This window comes from Heterocephalus glaber, unplaced genomic scaffold, assembly GCF_053883595.1.
Source record: "Heterocephalus glaber isolate CG9 unplaced genomic scaffold, H.glaber_assembly_v1.0 deba00001504, whole genome shotgun sequence".
Taxonomy (NCBI): domain Eukaryota; kingdom Metazoa; phylum Chordata; class Mammalia; order Rodentia; family Bathyergidae; genus Heterocephalus; species Heterocephalus glaber.
The window spans coordinates 64,805,148-64,827,743 of NW_028258324.1; the positions used below are offsets into that span (position 1 = coordinate 64,805,148).

General features: G+C 38.3%; 1 protein-coding gene across 8 annotated transcripts in view; it reads right to left on the reverse strand.

Moving 5' to 3' along the window:
* The window catches only part of Il1rap (interleukin 1 receptor accessory protein), a 129,658-nt gene that overhangs the window by 48,602 nt on the left and 58,460 nt on the right, over positions 1-22,596 (reverse strand). For all 8 annotated transcript variants that reach the window (XR_001183428.3, XR_001183431.3, XR_015441027.1 and 5 more), the window contains one exon: positions 841-1,126. Coding sequence is in view for 4 of the 8 variants with exons in the window: in XM_004834781.3 (XP_004834838.2) it covers positions 841-1,126 (286 nt within the window). In the remaining 4 variants the exon portion in view is untranslated. The remainder of the gene's footprint in view (positions 1-840; positions 1,127-22,596) is intronic.

The following is a 22,596-nucleotide window of genomic DNA, read 5'->3' on the forward strand; positions in this document are numbered from 1 at the left end:
TTCTGTTGTGTAAGCCATCTAGTCTGTGGCATTTTGTTGTTGCAATTCTGGCAAACAATATACCTGGTTAAGGATTGTGTAGGAAATTATGTTAAATGAAAAAAAGAAAAAAACAGATGAGAGTTTAGAAAAGTACAGCCTGGTAGTTAAAAAGAGACAATAAGTATAAAGTAACCAAAGAAGTAAGACTTAAAATGGCTATTCTTTGCTGGGGCCTCAGTTCTTTTTTGTTTGTTTGTTTCTGTTTTTTTTTTTTTGCTTGCCAAACAAAATATTAATCTGTTATAAAAGGAAAATAGGCATGTTGAAGATAAAACATACAATTTACAAAGATGTCCAAGAAAAAAATGGATTTGATAAACTTTACAAAATGGTTAGCTGCTTTAGACTAAGTCTTAGATTCCTCAGGATGTGCTGTTCATTTAGTTCCTCGGGGAGTTTTGGTAGAAAGGTTTAAAAACATTACCCTAAATACATTTACTGTGTCTCAAATATTCTTTCTTCCATGAAAGTACTCTGAGAAAGATGCCAAGAATAACACAATGAACAAGCCCTACTCCCTGCCCTGTATAACTTCTAAGGAAACGGATGCCTGCAGGTGAGCCCCATATGTGGGCAGGTTCTGAGGTTGTGGAAAACTGTGACAGATGTCAAGGTCTGAGAAGGAGCCACTAGTGCAAAATGTTCTCAGGGGCACAATGATCTTCCTGGACCAATCTTCCTAACCCACTCTATCTAAATGCTTCGTTTCTCTCCTCATCTTTGCGGCCCACTCATGATGCAAATAAAGGACTAGGAACCCAAGAGGAAAACGAAAATTACTGCTGAGAGTTAAGCTACCTCAACATGCAGGTATAGTTTCCTGTGTCATTGAGGAGGGTAGGCCGGAACCAGAGCACATCCTTCTCCTTACTAATGCGGTTTTCAGGGAGCCGGAAGTTAATTGGCTCTTCAAGGTCTCGGTCCTGCCTAGTCCAATACCAGATCAGAGTGAGGCCAGCTGAATGGGCTGTGCTGTAGTTAAACTTCAAGAAGTGTTCAAAGAGTGGGCACTTGATTCGAGCGGGTTCATCTTCAAATACTTGGATCTGTCTCATGGTATCCAGTCCCCAGTCATCACAGCGTTCTGGAAGAGTCACAAAGGAAAAAAGGACAGATGAGTCACTTCACAGTAAAGGCCTTCAGAGAACACACTTTCTCCTCTGGATACCTGTGAGCCTCCAAAAATCATCTTAAAACACTACTCTTTGTTTCTCTCTCACACACACACACACACACACACACACACACACACACACGCATACGTATAGTAGATATATGGTTTTAGCTTTGTAATTTCTCACTTCAGTTGACATCTAAAATTTGTAGTTCTAAGCATCATATTGGAAAGGATAAAATTTGTGTCATATTTTAAGTATTGGTATTTTAAAATAAAGTGGTCACACTACTCTTTTATTCATATCCAATGGAATGGTGATTTGCCTACACATCAGTAACAACCCTAAAGTCCTGTAAACAAGCTTTCTTTTAACCACCCAAAATTCCATACTATCTTTTCCTTGAACTTGTATTCTTTCTACTCTCTCCACACAAATTTTACCTTAATGGAATCTACTCTTATGTTTGATAGATTTAAAATTTTTTTCGAACTATTCTCCTGAGCGATATATAAAATGCTAAGTATTAAAAATGGGTTTATGATTACAGTATATACGGTTGAAATAATATATGTTACCTGCTTTATGAGTAACTGTTAAATATAAAATTTTATTGACATCCTGTCTCAATAATTTGAATGGGTTGGTTTTGAATGAGAGGGGTTAGGTTAGTTGAGAATTAATTATTTACATGTAAGCATTGAGGAAAGTTTCCATATCCAGAAACAAAAGGTCACTCAATTCTGTAAGTTCCTCCAGTAAACTACCTAGTTTGTGCATGTTAACATCAAAAAGACTCACTTTCAAATGGCAGAGGGTGGAGATACAGGCAAGAATAAAAATGGGCTGTTTTTGCAGATTCTGTCTTCCACAGCTGTCAAGTAATCATTAAAAACGGAATCTCCAATAGGGAATGACAGTGTTTCCCAGCTCCTGAATCTGGGCTGCATCTGTGGCACATTAGCCAAGACAATGCAGCAAAAGTCATTGTGTGACAAACCAAACCTAGGACTCAAAAGCTTTTGCCTTTCTGTGAAAGCAGCTGAAGAAAGCTGGCTAGTGAATAAGAGAACACAAGGAGGGGACCTGAAGTCTCCCTGCTGCAACCGACCACCTCCAAAAGCCTGCAGCCCACCCTCTCCACAGCTTCCCATGGTCGTGAGAGCAAGCCAGCCCAGACTAACTGCACCAGGAGACTTACAGGCTCGTAAGCAAAAATGCATGTGCCAAAAATAAAGGGAAGTTATGTCACTGAACTTTGTGACTGTTTGTTAGGCAACGCTTTTGTAGTAGTGACTGTTAAAATGACTGAAGAGCAGTTACTTTCCTTTTGATGAAAGCAAAGAATTAAATCCTTCTCAATTGCAAAATGATCTGACATTAAGTAAGCACTAAATCTAAGGGAAATTAAACAGACTGCCTTTTCAAGATTCAACAAATGAATATTTCTCGCTATGCTTTCATTAGAATTACCTTTTAAAATGTAACATGGAGAGAGAATTGGAAAAATAAAAAGGTTCTTTATATCAATACCTGTACAGAATTTTAATAAAATCTTCATCATACCACATTCATTAACTCTATAGTATTTTCATTAACATTGTGAAGTTACAGAATTAGCTCCTTCAGTTCATGAAAAATTACACCTATAGTTTTTCTGGTAAACACAATATATTTAATGTATTCATACAACTTCACTCCTTTGTTAAACTCCACTAAAACAAAAATCTTTGAGGCATAATCCCAAAAAAGGGCAAGTACCAGGGAAAAGACAATGGAAACATGAAAATGAACAAGTGGTAACCAGTTTAGCAGATTTAAAAACACATTCTAAACCAGTAGGGGAGAAACCTGAGGAAGAAACCAGTCTGCAGTTCACAATGTTGAAAAGATCCAGGAACTATCAGCACCCAGACAAGGAAGGAGTCTATAGATAGTGCTATTGGCACAATATTTCTGGTTCTCCTCCTGGGCTTATTTTAAGATTGTATTTTTCTGCACCTTTGAAGAAGAAAAGACTGTCTGACTTATTATGGTTAAAATGATAAGAGGGTCACTTTGTGATGACTGTTTTAACAGCTAGAGAATATTTCACCAAGTTCTCTTCTCCTCTGCCCTTGCAAATCTGAAAGCAGGTACTGAGCCTCCCTTAGACTTGGGTCTCTGAGACAATATAGCAGATCTTTGTTACTAAAACATAGATAATAGGGATTTGCTTGTTACCCATACCAATAATATATCCTAACCTGGCAAAGATAAATGATATCTCATAGTATCCATGGTTACAGTGGTGAAATAAAGAGGATCGAGTGACATGTAACAAATAGTCACATCCTTTGTTTCAATCCCACTCTTCCAGTACTGGACACCTTTCCCCACTGGGCTCAGAGGTCAGGGGCAGCCAGACCTTTTTACCTTCTAGGTAGGAATGGGAAAAAAATCCTCCGTGAGAAATTTAACCGTATTAAGCAGGAAGATCTAACAATTTCATAGATCACAGGCTTTTTAACACATGTGGCCACATCATCAAAAAGCAAAGCTCAAAGTTATTAACAAACTTCACACACATTTAGAATTTCTAATCAGCTTAACTTCTAAAATATGAACAAACAACCCAAGAAGACGTCAGAGGAAAATCTCTACAACAATATATAGTGTCCAATAAAATAAAGTAAAAGAAGCTTGGAGAAAATTAAGATTACTCAAGGCAAAAAAAAAAGTTTTAAAAATACTATCATTACCATCTTCAGAAAGATAAAGAATCTACTGCCTTCATGAAGCAAGAAGAGGATGCTATGACAAAGGAATATTCAGACACAGAGCTGGTTAAAATTCAAAACATAATTGTAAACATAAAACCTTAATACATGATTTGTTTTGCAATTAAAGTTGTGGATTTTGTGGAGATGTAGAGTAAAAAGAAAAGTACACAATACATGTAAATAGAAAATAGCTCAGGATTTTAGATTGGCCCAGAAATTTCAACATTTCTCTAAGAGAAGCCCTCCAAATAGGGGAAAAATACAAAAATGAAAATTCTCAATTAAATATTTGAAAAAAAATCCAGAAGCAACCTTCTAAGTTAAAAAGACTCGTTATTACTCTCCATGCTACCCAATGCGTGAAAACACTTGTGATACTAATATATTTTGAAAAAAACATAGTAAATATAGTAAAAGAGAAGATTCTATAAACTACCCAGTAGTATAAATGGGCAAAAAATAGACACACAAAATATGAGGAGGAAAAACTGATTTTGAAGTCTGAAAAGCATGACTGGAAAGTAGAAGGAAGTGAAGCAATGCATGTGAAAGAAAATGATGTCCAAACTTGAATCTAAACCTAACGAAAGAATGGGTTGTGAAGCGCACATTTTCTGACAAATAAAGACCACACCATTTTAGTTCTCATGTTCTCTTTATCAGGAAGCTCCTGGGTATTTGTGCCATTGAAATTAGAGAATAAAATAAGACAGGAAAGCAGGGGAAGCCAGAATGGGGCATTCAATTCAAAAGACAGATAAAAGGATCCCTAGAATGGCAGAGAAAATTCCAGAAAAACAGCTATGCAGCAGGGCTTAGTAAGGAGCCAGTGTAAGCAGAAGGAAACTAGTCACCAACAAAAGAAAACCAAGTGAAAATTTTAAAATGGTTTCCTAGAGACACATATTTAAAGGAAGCACATGAAAAATGCAATCAATAAATTCAAAAAATAGGAAAGGGAACATAATTATAAACAGTCCATTAATAATGTAAGGCATTAATTAAATGATTTTTAATTCAACTAAGCATGCAATGGTATTATATTGAGAAGAATGGATCGGGGAAGTAGAGGAAATGGTAGTTCAGATAATCCTTTCACTGTAACAAAAAGTGAAAATATAATGCCTAGGGTTGACTGAATTTAAAAAATAGCAATATACACAAATTTGTTAACAAAGTATAGAGAGCAAATGCCACAGGAAAAAAAGTACTCAAAAGTAGTTTCCTCTGAGGAGGATAACCAGTGGGAGTGAGGAAAATTAGAGCAGATAGAATAAAATTATTTGGGTAAGTGTTTTTTAATATGTTGATCCTATAAAATCTTTTTGTATGTATCTTTTAAAATAATTAAAATAATATTTAGAGAAAAGGAAAGAAATATCTACCAAGTCATAAAATGGGCAAAGCCATCCTCTGTATATACATTCTTTTAGGAAAAGTCTTTATTTTTGTAATTCCAAAAATAGTGTTGCTGTTCATTAGTACGACAGTTGTTTCACTCTTGAATTATACAGTGTGTAGTTTGGAAGAGAAAGACAGCCGATGAAGGCTAGAACTTTACCCTATTATGTGTGGTCTGAATGAAATCAGGTGTCACTGCCCTCTGGATTTCTTTTTTCTTTTTTTTTTTTCTATATCCTTTTATTGGTACATTTTAGGTACACAATATAATGACATTCATCATTGGAAATTTGCACCTTTACATAATCTCTCTTGGTTCTTATTTTTCCCCCCTCCCCTGCCCTCCCTTCAACCCCTCCACCCCTCCCTATTTACAAAGACTTTGTTTCCATGTTTTCATTTTCTCATATTAATTCCATTCTCTTCTTTCCTTTCCCCTACCCCTCCCACTTCCCCCTCCCCTTTGCCCCTTTTCTTCCTGTTTCACATTATTTATTATATTTTTAGTCCTTATTTACACTTTCAGTTTCTCACATTAGAGAAACTATTCAGTATTTACACGTGTGTCCTGTTTATTTCACTTAAGAGTATCGCCTCAATGTGCATCCATTTAGCAATAAATGTCTCTATGGATTTCTTAAAGATACTCTTCAGGCTGTTCTCAGAGGCATCTCCTTGAACACTGCACTGTTTGACCAAACCTAGAATGACAGTAGCGGTAGCGATGAGACTTTTGAATGAAAGTTAGCATCCTCTGTGCAAGGATACAGCATATCACAATCCACTGAACCACTGGGAGCACATACTGCAGGGCTGTCACGACTCACTATTACAAGAATACCAGTAAACTGGAAGAAGCCCTGCTGGGGTTAACAGTGCCTTTATTAATAAAGACTTTCTGACACCAATATTGCAGTGTCACTGTGGCCCCTGGAGGTCTTTATACCCCTAAGCAATGATTAATAGTAAGCTAGATAAGGAATCAAGGAAGGGCCACTATTTCTTTTGAAAAGTAGAAGAATGTGACTGTGAAAGAACAGAACGAAAAAAAGAGGTAGGAAACCATCTCAACCACACCCAGGGACTCAGGGCAAAGAATTTAGGAAGAAATATGAAGTGGAGTTTTGGTGATCATGAGGACAGACTCTCAAGGTGGTAGAAACCGTCTAGGTGCTCATTAGCCCTGTTTTCTTTTCCTTGGCCCACATGAAAACTATTTATCACTAGTAGTTTGGCTCTGGTCAAAGGAATGTGGCTGGTCAAAGAAATGCTGTATAACCTGAAACCCCTGTATAATAATTAGTGTTTACCCCTTCCCTTCCAGAGGGACACTGGAGACCAGAAATATTTAAAGGGGGCAATGTCCCAAGATGCAAGGGGTCTCCATCCTGGCCACTGCTCGGAGCTCAAGAATGCCACCTGATTTCAAGGGACTGTGATGTGAGTGAAAAATAAACCTCTGTTGTGACAAGCCACTGAGATCTGCCATGGCAACTAGTCTTGCCTACTGTAACTAATAAGGGGGCATTTTTCCTTTTATAACACAAGTTAAAAGATTAGGAGCATATTAAATTAAATCACTTTTTAAAATAATAATAGCTGAAGGTCCTGCCATATTGAAATTTAAATACGGATAAATCATTAAAATGTTTCACTGATTCACCTGACTTAATAAGTTTCCTATCAAATTAAATGTGATATATTTCAGGGAAAGCATACCTGCTCAATCCTCTACATTATGCTTTGTGGGCAAAACGAGAATATCTCAAGACTCCTGAAGACACCTTAATTATAGAACCTGAAAGCATATGTATTAGCATTCATAAATATTAGCAAAATGCTAGTATTTATGAGGTTTATCTTTGGGGATATTTGTCCACTTGAAATTTGTTCTATGTGTTTCTAACTTTCTCTCGCCAGCTACCTGAGGGTATTTTGTCAGAGCTTTTTAAATTATTCAAGGAACAAATAAAAATAAAATCTATGGCAACAGGCTGGAGTGCCATGTAATACCAAATTAATTATATGATTCACTGCAGGCACCAGCCTCAGAAAAGTCAGGGAAAGGCTGTTATGCAAATAGGTTTGTCTCTAATAACAGCAAAGGGAATTTAGCAAATTACTGGCACAGTGAATTACTTTTTGTTTCAAATATCCCTTTCTCCTCCAGTTTACTCCACAGTGGAAATCCTTTCTAAATTGGCCCTTCAACGTGGAGGGACCACAAAGCCATCCTCTTGGTGCAGACAAATGATTTCTTAAGGCTGAGACAGGGTGGCACAGAGGACTAATGGAAATGTGCCAGCCAAGTCACTGGAAAACCCAACCCACGCTCCTGACAGCAATTAGCATTTATATAGCAGGGTATACATTTTAACTAATTAATCTCACAACGCCCTCTTGGGCTTTTCATGCCCATTCCCACATTACATGCCAGGAAACTGAGACAGAGAGATTAATTGACTTACTTTTGCCTGAGTGGTAGTGCAAATAAAAGCTGCCTGAACACAGATCTAGGATGCTTGTCCCAAATCTATGCTCACACATTCAAAGCAAGATATCTCCCACAGGAAAGCTGTTCATATATTTGTATTTATTAAATATTTATTGAGAACCTGCTGGGAGCAAGGCCCTGTGGTGACTGCTGGGGTAGAGAAACACATAAGCATAAAAACTCAGGAAGCTCGGGTATAGAAAAGAAAGCAAAAATTTGAACCGTGGACGACTGAAGGTAGAACTACTTTCCATGTGTAATTATTTGCCACGTGCAACTTACTTGCATTATGACCTAGGTTAAAATGCTTCTCCTTTTAAACTCAATTTCCACATGTTTAACCTTCCTGTATTACAATGTTGTACGAGAATTAAAGGGCCTAGGATATGAAAGGAACTCAGTGCCTGTGTGTTAGTTAGGTTTCCACTGCTGTAAAAAATGCTTGAGACAAATCATCTTAAAAATAGAAAGTGGTTTTGTTTTTTTTTTGGCTTATGATTTCAGAGGTTTCAGTCCATACATGCTCCCTTGGCCCTATGGTGGCATGTATATCATAGCGGAAATGTGGTGAAGGCCAATTCACCTTAGGACAGCTAGGAGGCAAAGAGAGACAGAGAGGAAGGGCACAAGGTCCCAACATCCCCTAGTGACCTAAACTTCTCCCACTAGGCTCTTCCTGCTAAAAGATCCACCACCTCCCAATCATGCCAGAGCTGGTGACCAAGTCTTCAACAGATGGGCTTCTGGAAGATGTTCAAGATTCAAACTATATCAATACATTAGCTGAATCTGCAGGACAAATCTGAATGGATTACAGTCCATCAACAAGTTAATAATCTTCATTAAAAGAAAGGCACATATATAAAATAAATTAATTAAATGAACTAAAGTAACAAGGACCTAGAGGCTGCTTTTCATAAAAAGACTGACTTTTCTCTTGGTCCCATAGATGCTCAATAACTAAAAGCAGGATAAAAGCTTGGCATCTCTATCTTCATTTTGTATCTGTCTCTTCCCTACCTTAATTTCTGGGTCAGCTTCCTGCTCAACTGTACATATAGAAATGTTATTCATCTCTCACCATGCACTAAACTAAAATCGAAATGGATTAAAGATCTAAATATTAAAATAGAAATGCTGAATCAGCTGGAACAGAGGTTAGGTAGAACTCTTGAAGACATCGGTGTAGGAAAAGATTTTATGAATAAAACTTCAGTTGCCCGTGAACTAGCACAAACAATCAACAAGTGGGATCTCTTCTTATTAAAAAGCTTCTGCACAGCAAGAGAAACCACCAGCAGTGTGAAGAGACAACCCACAATGTGGGAAAAAATCTTCACCTTCTGTTCCTCAGACAAAGGTCTACTATCTAGAATCTATAAAGAACTTTATAGATTTTCCAGAAAGAATGGCTGCTGTCATGGAATCAACCAATAACAAATGCTGTCAGGGCTGTGGGGAAAGAGGAACCCTGCTCCACTGCTGGTGGGAGTGTAGACTGGTGCAACCACTGTGGAAATCAGTATGGAGATACCTCAAAGAACTAGGACTGGAAGTTCCATTTGACTCAGCTATTCCCCTGCTGGGTATCTTCCCCATAGAATTAAAAGAATCATATCACAGTGATATATGCCCACCCATGTTCATAGCAGCACAGTTTGTAATAGCTAAAGCTTGGAAACAGCCCAAATGCCCATCAACTGGAGACTGGATAAAGAAAATGTGGGTTTTTTTTAATAAAATGGAGTACTATTCTACAATAAAAAATGAGAAATTATAGACATAGCTAAATCGATGCACATTGAGGCGATACTCTTAAGTGAAATAAATAGGACGGACACACATGTGTAAATACTGAATAGTTTCTCTAGTGTGAGAAACTGAAAGTTTAAACAAGGACTAAAAGCTGTAATAGATAATGTGAAATAGGAATAAAAGCGGCAAAGGGGAAGGGGAAGTGGGAGGGGTAGGGGAAAGGAAAGAAGGGAACGGAATTAATATGAGAAAATGAAAAAATGGAAACAAGGTCTTTGTAAATAGAGAGGGACAGAGAGGTTGTAGGGAGGGCAGGGGAAGGGGGAAAAAGTAAGAACCAAGAGAGATTATGTAAAGGTGCAAATTTCCAATGATGAATGTCATTATATTGTATACCTAAAATGTACCAATAAAATTAAATTTTTAAAAAAGAAATGTTACTCATGTAAGAGATGTCTGTTTAAAAGCTGGTAATAAAAGATTCATTAGTCCTAAATGTTAACCTTTTTCATATCCCTTCAAGACTGAAGACATCGAGAAAAGAGTAACTGAAGTATTATCAAGATTCTGGAATCACCAAGTCTGGAGGGCAGATCACCCTATAAGAAATCTGCTTTCTTAAGCAGAAGCAATTACCCCAGGAGGGAACTGAGGCTTTCCCCCTAGGCAAGAGCAATCATCTCAACAAGGGGATCAAATTGCCACTGCAAAGAATAAAGACTTTTCCCGGGCAAACAAGGATCAACCAGACCACTGTTTGACCAAGATTGCTGAACGATACATACCTTTTGTCCCCTACCCCACTTCTCCCTTTATTTAAACCTGAAGCGTATGTCAGTTTCCCCAAAGACAGAGCTGAAGATGCTAGTCTGCTTATCCTCCCAGTGTGGCTATTCTGAATATTAATTTTTTCCCTCCTTTTCACCATTCATTTTTTTGTTTGTTTTTGTGGGGCGAGGCTAGGCCTGGGTAGCTGGGACTCCCAAAATTCATAATCTAAGGCTACAGTAACACTAACTGAATAAAGCTTCTACACAGAAGCATCGTAGCATATTATACTGTATTATATTATACATTGTATTATTATAAACAAGGTGGATGCTGGATGCAGCATTCGTGACACCAGATTGAGGTCAGTATTTGTTTACATTCCAAACACAGAAACACTGTGAATGAGGTCACTTTAAAAATCTTCCCATTGGTTTCAGAATGTCTATTTTCATATATAGGTCTTTAATCCATTTTTATTTGACCTTAGTACAAGGTGAGAGATAGATATATAGCTTTAATTTCCACTTGAAGCCACTAGCTCAGCTGAGGACCTCCTGACCAGAACTCCAATAGCTCAGAAAATGGTATCAACAAACAACAAATGGAATTACATCAAATGAAAGTCTTCTGCACAGGAAAGAAAACAATCAACAGAGTGAAAAGACAACCTACAGTATTGAGAAAAATTCTGCCAGCAACTCTTCCGATAAAGAACTCATATCTAGAATATATAAAGAACTCAAAAAAGTAATTCCCCCAAATAAATGACCCAATAAAAATGGGCAAATAAACTTCATAAACACTTCTCAAAAGAAATAAAAATAGCCAATTAGACCCTGAAAATAAGTTTGTCATCTTCAGCCATTAGGGAAATGCAAATCAGAACAACTCTGAGATTCCATCTTACCCCAATCAGTATGGCTATCATCAAGAACAAAACAAGCAACAAATGTTGATGAAGATGTGAAACAAAAAACCTTTCTACATCGTTGTTGGGAAATTTAAACTTGTACAACCACTTGTATAGAGATTCCTCAACAAAGTAAAAACTAATTCCATTAGACCCAGCTATACCTCCTCTCGGTAAATTCTTGAAGGAATTACAGACATCAAAATACACTGATACATGCATACCCATGTTTATAGCAGCTCAATTCATAACAGCTAAGCTCTACAAACAGCCTAGCTGTCCAACAACAGATGAATAAAGAAAATGTGGTCTACAGACACAATGGAATGTATTCAGCCACAAAAAATGAAATCATATTTGCAGGAAAGTAAATGGAACATGAGAGCACAATGCTAAGTGATATAATTCAAACACAGAGTACAATATAGCATAGTTTCTTTTATATGAGAAACCTAACATATAAATAAATAAAACAATGAAATATAGGAGAGATGGTAGAAAACTAAAGACAGACATTTTAGAGATGGGTAAGGGAATAAAAAATGATTAAGATAAATTATATATAAATTATATAATATATATATATAAATTCTCCCAAACTATCATATAACTATTATGTATTGCAAACATACACTAATAAAATAAGTTTTTTTTTAAAAAGCCCTCCCACCTAGCAATTCCACCTAGGCTGACAGCAGAGACTGACTCCAACAGAAGGGATGGTTTTATAACTGTTCCAGTAGTTTTCCATAATTTTGTTTTATCTAGTGGTATCCATGACTCCTCAAAAAATATTAACCGTGGACTATGATGCCTACAGAGTTCAAGTTTAGGTTGGCTAATTGAGTATGTTGTCCAAATTTTATTGGAATTACAAAGGCAAACTGTAAAGATAAGAAATCAGTTAGTGAAGTATGGACAAAATGTTGTGATAAATACAATACAGGAGTATCACAACTAAATCACAGGGAGGATCATTGTAGAAGAAGAATGTGGTACAGAGAACAAGGGTTGGGGATGATAGTCATGATTCAAAGGCAGACTATGACACATATTTATTTTATTCACTCATTGAAAACTATGTACTGTCCACCCACCATGAGCCAAGCAGTAAAGTAGGTACCTGAGATACACTGGGGAAAAAAACGAAGGTCTAATGGAAGTCACTTTCTGATGCTGGGCAACTGACTATGAACAATCAACATGCTAACTAAAACAATGGTACATACGGTAGCATGTTGGAAGGTGATAATTCAATGTAACAAGAAAAATACAGAGCCTGGAAAGAGGGATCAGGAATAGGTGAGCAAAAGGGAAAGGAGAGACAAGAGTATGCAGTATTAAAGAAGATAGGAAGGGTAGGTACATTAATCAGCTTTCTTGTCACTGGAACACAATGTCTGACAGCTACAAATTAAAGAAAGAGAGGTCTGGCTTGGCTTATGGTTTCAGGGGGTTCAGTTCATGTTTTTATGGCTCCGAGAATAAACATGACAGAAGGCCATGGAGGAGCAAACTACTTAGTTTAGTGCCCAGGAAGCACAATAAAGGAACAGAATCAGAGAGAAATGGGACCATGTATAGAATCCAACATCACCACTCCATGACCTACAGACACATCTAAATGTATGGTTTGCTAATTGGCTACATGCTTCTTAATACAATCAAGTTGCTAAAGCAGGGTTAGAAGTCACAGTAGGCATCATCACCGATGGGATTCCTCAATCATTTGGAACTTAAATTTTCACATCCAAGAAATGAGGCTCAGAATAATACAGAATACTGTAGTTATTAAAAGTGAATGACCTTACAATATAAAGTCCTTATAAACTAGGAAATTTTATGCCTATTCTAGCTACAATTAATCTGTGAATGGTAATTTTCCTTGCAATCTTTGATAAGCCATTTCCTGTGGGTGACCTTCGAGTCTGTGACCCAGAACAAGTTGCATATGTCCTACTTGAGATGTTCGCCAATTTCCATCCCTCTGTGCCACTCCCTCCTTTTCTTCTGGAGTTTGGGAATTTTCAGTTCAGCACAGAGCCAGTCAGAATAAAGGCAACATTTCTCAGCTAGCCTCTCACTTGGTGAGTGGACTAAGTTCTGGCCAATGGAATACTTTTGAAATTATCTTGGGCTAGATTTCAGAAACCTCTCTTGAGAAGCTCTGGTCTGTTCCTATGATCCTTCTACTCCATTACTTCTATCTTAAATTCTGAGTTGCAGCTTGGAACATGGATGTGATGGTAGGAGCTGTGTTGAGAGCCACCCTAAAGATAATGAAACCTACAAGTGAAAGGACATGGGACTCGGCACAACGTAAGAAGCTGCATTATCAGCCCTGGATTTTCTACCTCCGTACTTCACATGAGAAATAAACTAATTTAATCCTTGTTACTCAAAGTGTGGACCATGATGTAACAACATCTTTGGTGGGACCTGGAAGCTTGTCAGAACTGCAGGCTTTCAGATGCTATTATGATGATCTATTAAATTAGAATCTTCATTTTCTACATGTTTAGATGATCTTCACCCACAATGGAGTTGCAGAACCATTAGTTTAAACTACTCTTATTTAGAGTCTAAGTATTTCTAGCTGATCATCATCATCACTGACAACATTGTCCTATTTTGTCTGTTATGTGTGTAGTTGAACAATTCTTGACATTTTATCCAACCCACGAGACTGTCTCTGATTGGTGATTAAATTCAAATACATATATTTTGTTCTTCAATGAAAAAAATATATAAAATTTCTAAATATTTCTCTAGCACTGTCACATAATAAACCAGCAGTTTTCAAAAATATCTGCAAACACTATTCACACAGTACATGACTTTCAGTGAGAAATATTACTAAACCTTACTTTTTTTTTAAGTCGGGAGAGACAAAAGTCTAATTGCAGGTATACAAAAAATGTTTCTGAAAATTCAAACTTATCAACTGTGCCATCAAAAGGAAAGAGACAGAAGTTAGGAGAGGGAGGAAGAGCTGGCGTGGCCAGGAGCATCCATCATCCACCCTCGTGTTGTTTGTACTGCTCAACAATGCGGGCTAATCACTCACCAGATGGCTTCCCTGGACCACATAATTAGAAATACCTGACTCCCACCCAAAAAGGGAGTTTTCTTGATTGAGTAATCTGAAGAAAATAGGAAATAGCTGTGGGCAGATGATAACAGACGATGAGATTTGCCAGGTAAGGAAACAATGCTAAATTCAGAAAAAGGGTCATGAGGAGGGAGAGAAATCTACAAGGCATGGCTTCCAATTTTGAGGGACTGCCAGAGATTGTTCCTAGAACAAGTTTTGTCCCCAGCAGTGTACTACTTCCTGTGGCACTGGATATTTATCTTTACACTGTCCCAAAGACTATTATTTTATATCAATGAGAAGTGTCAGGCCTAGCTAGTTAAAAAAAAAAAAAAAAAAAGTATGGCAAAAGTCATTACCAGGCAAACAGATAGACAAAGAAAAAAGAAAACAGAATGAAAGAAAAGAAAAAGAAGACATTAGAAAAGAAAAAACCACCGTATACATGGATGAAAACAACCACATCTATAGTTTAAATTCAGAGCCATAGTAGCTAAAACTTAAAAGTTATAAAATGAAATTATTTAAAGGATGCCTTAGGGTTGGTGTCTTTCAGAGACTATCATTATTGGATCAACATTCTAGGGCAGTGATGGTGAACCTCTTAGAGACAAGTGGCCAAATTGCAATCCAAAACCCACTTATTTATTGCAAAGTGCCCACACTATAATTAAACCTGAATCCTGAGGTTGTAGTTAAGCATACACACACACACACACACACACACACACACACACACACACATTAACATATTTTGTCTTAAAAGAAAAACAAGCAACTCGTGTGCCATAGGTTCACCAATCCTGGTCTAGGTTCTCTGAACAGTTTGGTTTTTGTTCAGTATCTGCTATGCTGAAGGTCTTCTCAGTTTATAAACACAACTGTCAAGTTTCTACAAAGTTTTCCTGGTAGTAAGGGAATTGAGTACAAATCCTGGGTTTCTAGCATATCATTTCAACTGGTTTTGTTGTACCGCCAAACATACCCTGAACCATCATGCCTGGGTGTCCAAAAAGGGTCCAGTAGATACCCTTTCTGACGCTGTGCATAATAGGAGGAATGTGAAATAGCATCATCTCATAGCTATTCTAATAGCTGAGAACAGGCTGTTTCTCTCATCAAAGTGGCAGCAGGGGTTATCAGGCTAAAGAATGGATTCTGGGTTTGCTGCCTTTGAACCATGTTTCCATTATTTTCTTTACAAAACAATTATTATAATGAGTATTCTCATGTGGCTGAAGGGAATGATTTTCTTTGCAGGGCTGTTGTGACAATAAATAAACTGGCTCATGTCAAGTGTGGCACAGTACACTGGGGAAACTCTAAGCAGTCATTAGCTGGGTTTTGTAATTCTTTTTTTTTCCCAAGCAATCTTTTCTAATCTATTATTAAGATGTAAAGATCCAATTACAAGTCTTATAAAGTAATCAAGCAGCTTTCTATCTCTATTTTTATTATTACAAAATATTTATCCAAGATCATAGCAGTGATGGGGACTATAAACAAAATCCAGAAAAAAATATTTTTCTGCCTTCAAATTTCCATTCAAGAAGGAAATTGCTTGTATTAAAAGTAAAGATATTTCAGACAGTTTTGTAGATTCCCAGAATATATGGTCTTAGAGCTAGTTACAACTTCCAGGTCCAGTAGCACAGCAGTGAGACCCCACTGCACATGTGCAGTTCAGCAGCCAAGAGACAAGTCTAAGAAACGGGCCTTCAATATATGATAACGGTGTGAGGCACCAAGCCGAGTCTCTTCCATCCTAAAACCACTTTCCCTATGGAGCACAGGGGCAAGTATTTCACAATCCCAGTTCTTATCCTTGTGCTGCTACTTCTTATTCATGTAACTTTGTGAAAGTAAATTAAATACCCTCCTGTGTAAAAGAAGAAGAAATGAGACATTTATAAATCGTTTAGCAGAGAGCTCTTCAAGTTCCCCTTACTGTAGTTTATATTATATGCCTCTCTTCTCAATTCCAGTCTGAATATGACCATTTTTAGATTAGATATTGCTCAACAAATACTGTTCATATTTTACTTATGGGGATGGACTTCTAGCAGCCAGTTTGAATGATGTACTACAAGAGAATGTTTAAAATATTTAAGAAAATCCTCTTTGGTTAAACCAAGCCCAGAGAGCTAGCCTAATGTATAACACACAGCTTACTAGTAGCAAGTGTGATTCATTCCCTTTCAACTAAAATTTCATATATTTTTTTACTGCATTATCTTGGTAAAATATGTCTTTCAAATACATAACTGTATTGACATTTTCAGTCGATACTGAGATACAGTACAGTAGTACACTCCCCTTCAAAACAGAGAGAAAATATAGGTAAAGAATCAAGCCCAGGAAAAGTAGTGCACCATAGAAGATAGCTACGCATGTGTTCCATTTGGCCAAGCCACAAAATTATGATTATTTCTCACTTCTGTCATTTTAGGCAAAAAATCTGATGTTTAAGTCTTGCATCTGAGACCAAATGCAGCTTCCTCAATGCTTCCTACAGGTGTAGAACCTTAAAAGAAGGATCTTGTACCTCAGTTTCCTCATATATATAGTACATGAAACTAAATGTGAAATTATTAAAACACTGCCCTCTACACCTATTGTTAGGGGTAAATCAAATAACACATGAAAACCCACTTCACCTCTAGGGCTTGGTAAGAACTTATTAGCTATAGTTATCCCACTGAATTTTACAACTGGAGATATTCAGACTTAGAAAGAGGGTCATTAAGGAAAGAACTATTTTGCATGTTTGTTTCTGAGTTTTTGTCACATTTTACTAGAGCCAAGGTCACAAAACCCAAAATTAAGATTTGAGTCCTCAAATGAAGGAAGTCAACCAAATATGGATCCTTTGGTTTCTGTTTTTGTTTTGTTTGTTGTTGTTTCTGGTTTTTTTGTGTTTTAGTGTTTTTTTGGCACAGTACTAGGGATTGAACCCAAGGCCTTCATCCTGAGCTACATGCACAGCCCTTTTTAATTTTTATTTTGAGATAGGGTCTCACTGAGTCTGCTAAACTACCCGGGCTGGGCTCAAATATGCGTCCTCCCGCTTTAACCTCCCAGAATGCTGGGATTGCAGGCAGATGCCAAGATGTCCAGTGGATTCATTTCTTAAGCAGCAGTAATCCCTCAAAAATCACTTTTTACTCAACAGTATGATGGAAATTTATGCTCTCTGGGTCTGCAAGGGTCTTCAAAACCCCCTTCTCTCTTCCCTGTTGAAGGAACAGGGAGGCTCCAACAGCATAAGCATAGCAGGGGCCTTCATTTTTCATTTAGGAGCCATCTGATTCCCTAATCTCAGTGTTTGCATCCTTTTTTTATGCACAACTATAAAATCAAAGGAAAGCACATCTTGTGGGCCTTGCCTGCACCCTCCCCAGCAATTCTGAGAAAATTGCCTGGAGTAAAAGGGGACTTCCGATCTGATCATCACCTGCCAGAGAAAGAGGCACGGGCGACAATCTTGCCGCTGTATTTAACAGAGGCATCACCTGTGAAACACCAGTGCGGTCTCATCCAATTTTAATAATGTGTCAAGCATGTAGATTTTTCTTGAAGGCAGGTAATGACAAGCAGAAAACAAAAGATTCTGAGAGAAAATCAGGTGAAGCCAGCATTAAAAGCAAGAAGCATGAGAAAGGGAGTATGGAGAAATGTTTGACAGGCAAATAATGATGGGGTGACAGGGAAAAAACCCTCAAGAGGTGGGTGTTCTTTGAGGCTGCTTCCAATAGTCTTTTACTGGAGAACAGTGTTATCTCCCAAGGAGAGGAGCAGGATTTGGGAAGAAGAAATGCTAAGATGAAATCGCAGCCCAAGGTGCTAAATATTTTTGTCACTATAACCTGTTGTGCATCTCAGGACACTGCCACCCATTCGAGTAGGAAGGGGGCCTTATAAATCATCCATTTCCATGACACATTATATGTACTAGGCTCTGAGGCTAGAGGAGTGAAAGAATTTCTAAGGTCAAAGACTGGGTTTGCAGCAGGGCAAGGATAAAATTCTCCTCAATTCCTAGCTATTTGCTTTGTACCACTCCTATTACTTCTGTATATAAAACCAAATACAACAGACAGTTTACACTACACTTACATTGGTCTATTTTCTTCTGGTAAGTCAGAGGCTGAATTTTTCGACCTACATTTATTTACGCTCAGCTTCTTGACTCACTACAATCTTAAGGTTGAGAATGTTTGTGTCTTACATATTTATTGCTGAAGAGGAAGCAGAAACTACAAACCCACTTCTCTGAAATCTATAGCTCTCAAAGGAAACAAAACAGGAGATGGCACTTTTTTATACCACATGAACACTCCAAAAAGATCAAATTTTTAATTTCTTATATAATCCCCATTTGTCAGTTTCTCTTTCACGTAACACATCCAATTCCCTCTCCCTTTCATTCACTGCTGGCTATATCAGCCAAGTTCTGCCATGGAAGAAAACAAATTATCAGAAAGTAGAAAGACTCAAATTCTAGAAATAAGTGCTAAATCAGGGAAAGGGTCTGCAGTCATAGGAAAAGGGCTTTTAGGAGCTTCACTGTACAATGATAACTGCCCCAAACTAGAACTTTTACATGTGAACATACAGGTGTGTGTGTGTGTGTGTGTGTGTGTGTGTGTGTGTCTGTGTGTGTGTCCAGAATATACCCCAAAGCAACACCATCATATCTAGTACACTTATCTTTAGGGATTCAGGTCTCACAGTGCTATGGTTCTCTGACTCATGGAAAAAAATGATAGGATGGTTCCCTGGTATGACAGTTTATATCTAGATGTCCCCCAGGAGTCACAGGAGCCCATACCACAGTTTCTAGAGGGTGACGGAACGATGGAAGTGTCTAGCTGACTTGTCAGGAGGTGGGGTCTGGCCGGAAGATGAGGGTCACTGTTGGTGTGGCCCGAAAGGGTTTATTTCCCTCCCCAGCCCATCTCTTGACTCTCTGCTGCTTCCCCACTGTCAGGCCATGAGCAGCTTCTCCTCAAACACGCTCTGGTACCATAGCATCCCGCCCCAGAGCCAGCCAACCAGGGAATGAAACCTCCACAAACTGTGGACCAAATAAGCTTTCTTCCTTTAAACTGTGGGTGTCAGGTATTGTGTGGTCCACCAGAGACTACAAATCCATAATTGTTAACAGAGACCACAGTGACCCACGGTTGGGAAGGCAGTTTCAGACACGAGGACTCCTCTGATCATGGGGTGGGTGTACTTCCTCCACAGGGGAGTTTGGAAAGGGGCTCTGGGAGCACTGTGGAAAGCTCCCTGCACCAGTGGGCAGCAGTCTCCTGATTCCAGAAGCAGTCCTCTCTCCACCAGTCTTCTCCGCCATGCAGGTCACTCAGCTCCTAGGCATCTGATTTTCAGATCTTATGTAACACTCCTTCCCTCAAATACACCACTCGTGTTGATTCCTTATGGTGACAAACTTCTGAAGCCCTGTTCTTCCTTCTGTCCTATAGCAAATTACCCACTGATTCTTTCTTTGAATTCATCTTCAGACGAAGCTCTTCCCATTTTCTTATCACTAAATACAGTTCCTGAGTTATACCTCAACATAGTCTCTGTGGAGAACAATGGCGTATAACCACCTGGCTTGGTTTCTCATCCAAATTCTATCAGCCAGGATGACTATTATTGGTATAATAACTACCATCACCACTTAAATACTGAGATTTCCATATACCAGATTTTACATTTATTATCATCTTTAGTCCTCATAACAAATCTCTCATGTAGTTCTATTATTGTCTCATTTTAAAAAATGAGGATCTTGGGCTTAAGCTAAGTTAAAGGATATCCACACAATTACACAGTAAGTGGAAGACAGTGATTCTACCACACATCTGCCTCTTTCCAGAATGTAAAATCCAATGCCAACAGTGGTCAGGTAGCTCCTCCTCCAAAACTCAGTTTTCTCTTGTATAAATATAGAACTGTGAAACCAGATGATCTCTAACCCCTTCCATCTTCATGATGTGATGAATCTATAATCAATGCTAACATCAAGAGCATTTCCCAGTCTGAATCCTAAAAAGGTAAAATTGAGCCAATTTTTCAGAGACAAAGGTGGGGGTTGAGGGCCTGTGGTAATAGAAAGCAGGACAAAGTGAGTGAGACTCCTCCCCGAGGTGCATAAAACCCTTATCAGTGGTTCCAGCATCAGACAGCACACGCCACGGCTAACGGAGCGTGGGGATGATCATGTCTTCTGAATCAGAGTGTCAAGATGTAGACCTGCTTCCAGGGAAGACTCCAAAGCTCTTCATGCTCAACTACCCCTCCGCCCCCAACACCCACTTTTGAAAAGCAGAGGAATCAGAAATGTCAGCCTGTCCTTAGAGGCATCTCCCTCCCGGCATGAGCTGCCTCTGTCTTATTAAGTATAGTCAGGCATGACTCAGCTCCTCCATCAACTGTCTGGAAGGAGAACATTTCATGCTGGTAGAAAATCACCTTAAACAGAACAATGGAAGGCATTTAAGGCAGACAATTAGTCTGGTGTCTTATTACTCAAAATCAAATCACCCTTTTCCTATTCTAGACAGGGGAGTATAATCACAGCCAATAGGGAGACAGGACTGCCTTTGCTTAGAATACATCAGATCACCCTGTCACCTCCAGTTACAACCATCAGCCACTCAGACACCTCTTCTGTCCGCTCCACAAAGCAAGGTGAACCGTGGGTTACTTCATGTCCTTCAATCAACAGGCTCTTAGTGAGAACCTACCACATACGACAGTTTACAATGGGGGTAAAAAGATCTCACTATCCAGAAAGAAAAGAAAGTCGGGCAAGCACACCCAATGCAAAATAAAAGGAAGCAAATGTTAAAAAGGGAAAAGATGCAGCATGTCATACCAGGGCAAACGGAGCTCTTAATTCTGATGGTGAAAGGGGCGGAGTTCAACAGTGACTTTACAGAAGAGATTAACATCTGATTTCAGACTGAAAAATGAATAAATTGTGCACTGAGCGACACAAGGGAAGGAGTCCAGGCTATGGGCTGTGACAAGTCAGTCCATTAGTCACCTGAGTTACAGAGTGTGGGATAATTTAGTAAAGCATGATAAAGATGTTAGGTTAGTGTCATCTAGGGTAAGAACTGACTTTATGTTGGTGGCAACTGAGAGCCACCAATGGTACCTGAGGAATGACGTAATAGAGATTAATAACCATGAGCAGAGATAAACAATGGATTGGGAAGTATGCTTGTGCCCTGGCCTGTGTGATGGACCACATGGGCATCTCCTATATCCACACATGTGAAGAACGCAATGTCTTTATTCCATTTCTTTTCTCTGCATTTACTTGTATAAACCACAGGTGAAATCAAGAGACAATTATAGCAACCTGGGCTGAGGAGGGATGCAGTGGGGCTACTGACTTCTTAGAGACTCCATCTGCTCCATAGTTGTAAAAATGGGGACTGTGATTTATCAGGAAGAGGAAGGCTGCACTCCATGCCTGTCCCTTTTTCATTACCAGTGCCCGTCACCATCAGTGACTGGGTCTGTAGACTGGGCGATCACAACATTGCAGTTTGTGAGACCTAATTATCTAGAATCTTCACTGCCCCTTGCTTGTGAAGTCTGATCTCAAGGTATTTTAACAACCAGAAATCTCAATGAACGACAATGCTCAGCAGTGTTGTACACTGTCTATGCATTCCTCAGAGTATGCAGTATGCAGGTTTCAGATAGATGAATGCCTAGATTCTCTTTCCAAGTACCTATTGGCTCCTTGTTAGCAAGAGAGTTGTCTTTTTCATTTTCATACCCTTTCACTGCTGATGGGGCCTTAAAAAAGCCTAGAAGTCTGTAAACATGTTAAATAGAGAATAGAATAATAGTAAATTCAATGATGGATGTGTGAGCAGGACTTTAAAAGGAAATATAAAATTTTATTTAAAAATAAATTAAAAAATTAGACATTAACTAAATCAAACTATAGATGAGAAGAAAATATTTACAAATCACCTACCTGATGAAAACTTTATATCCAGAATAGGTAAAGAATCTCAAAATTCAATAATAAAGCAAACAATTTAAAAAGCAAAACAATTAGTTTCAACAAACACTTCATCGAAGAAAATACAAATAAGTAGGCATATGAAAAGATGCCCCCAAATCATTAATCACCAGATAAAAGCAAATTAGAAGTCAATACAAAATACTATTACATAAGTATAAAAATGAGTAATATTTAAAAAGTGGAAAATCCC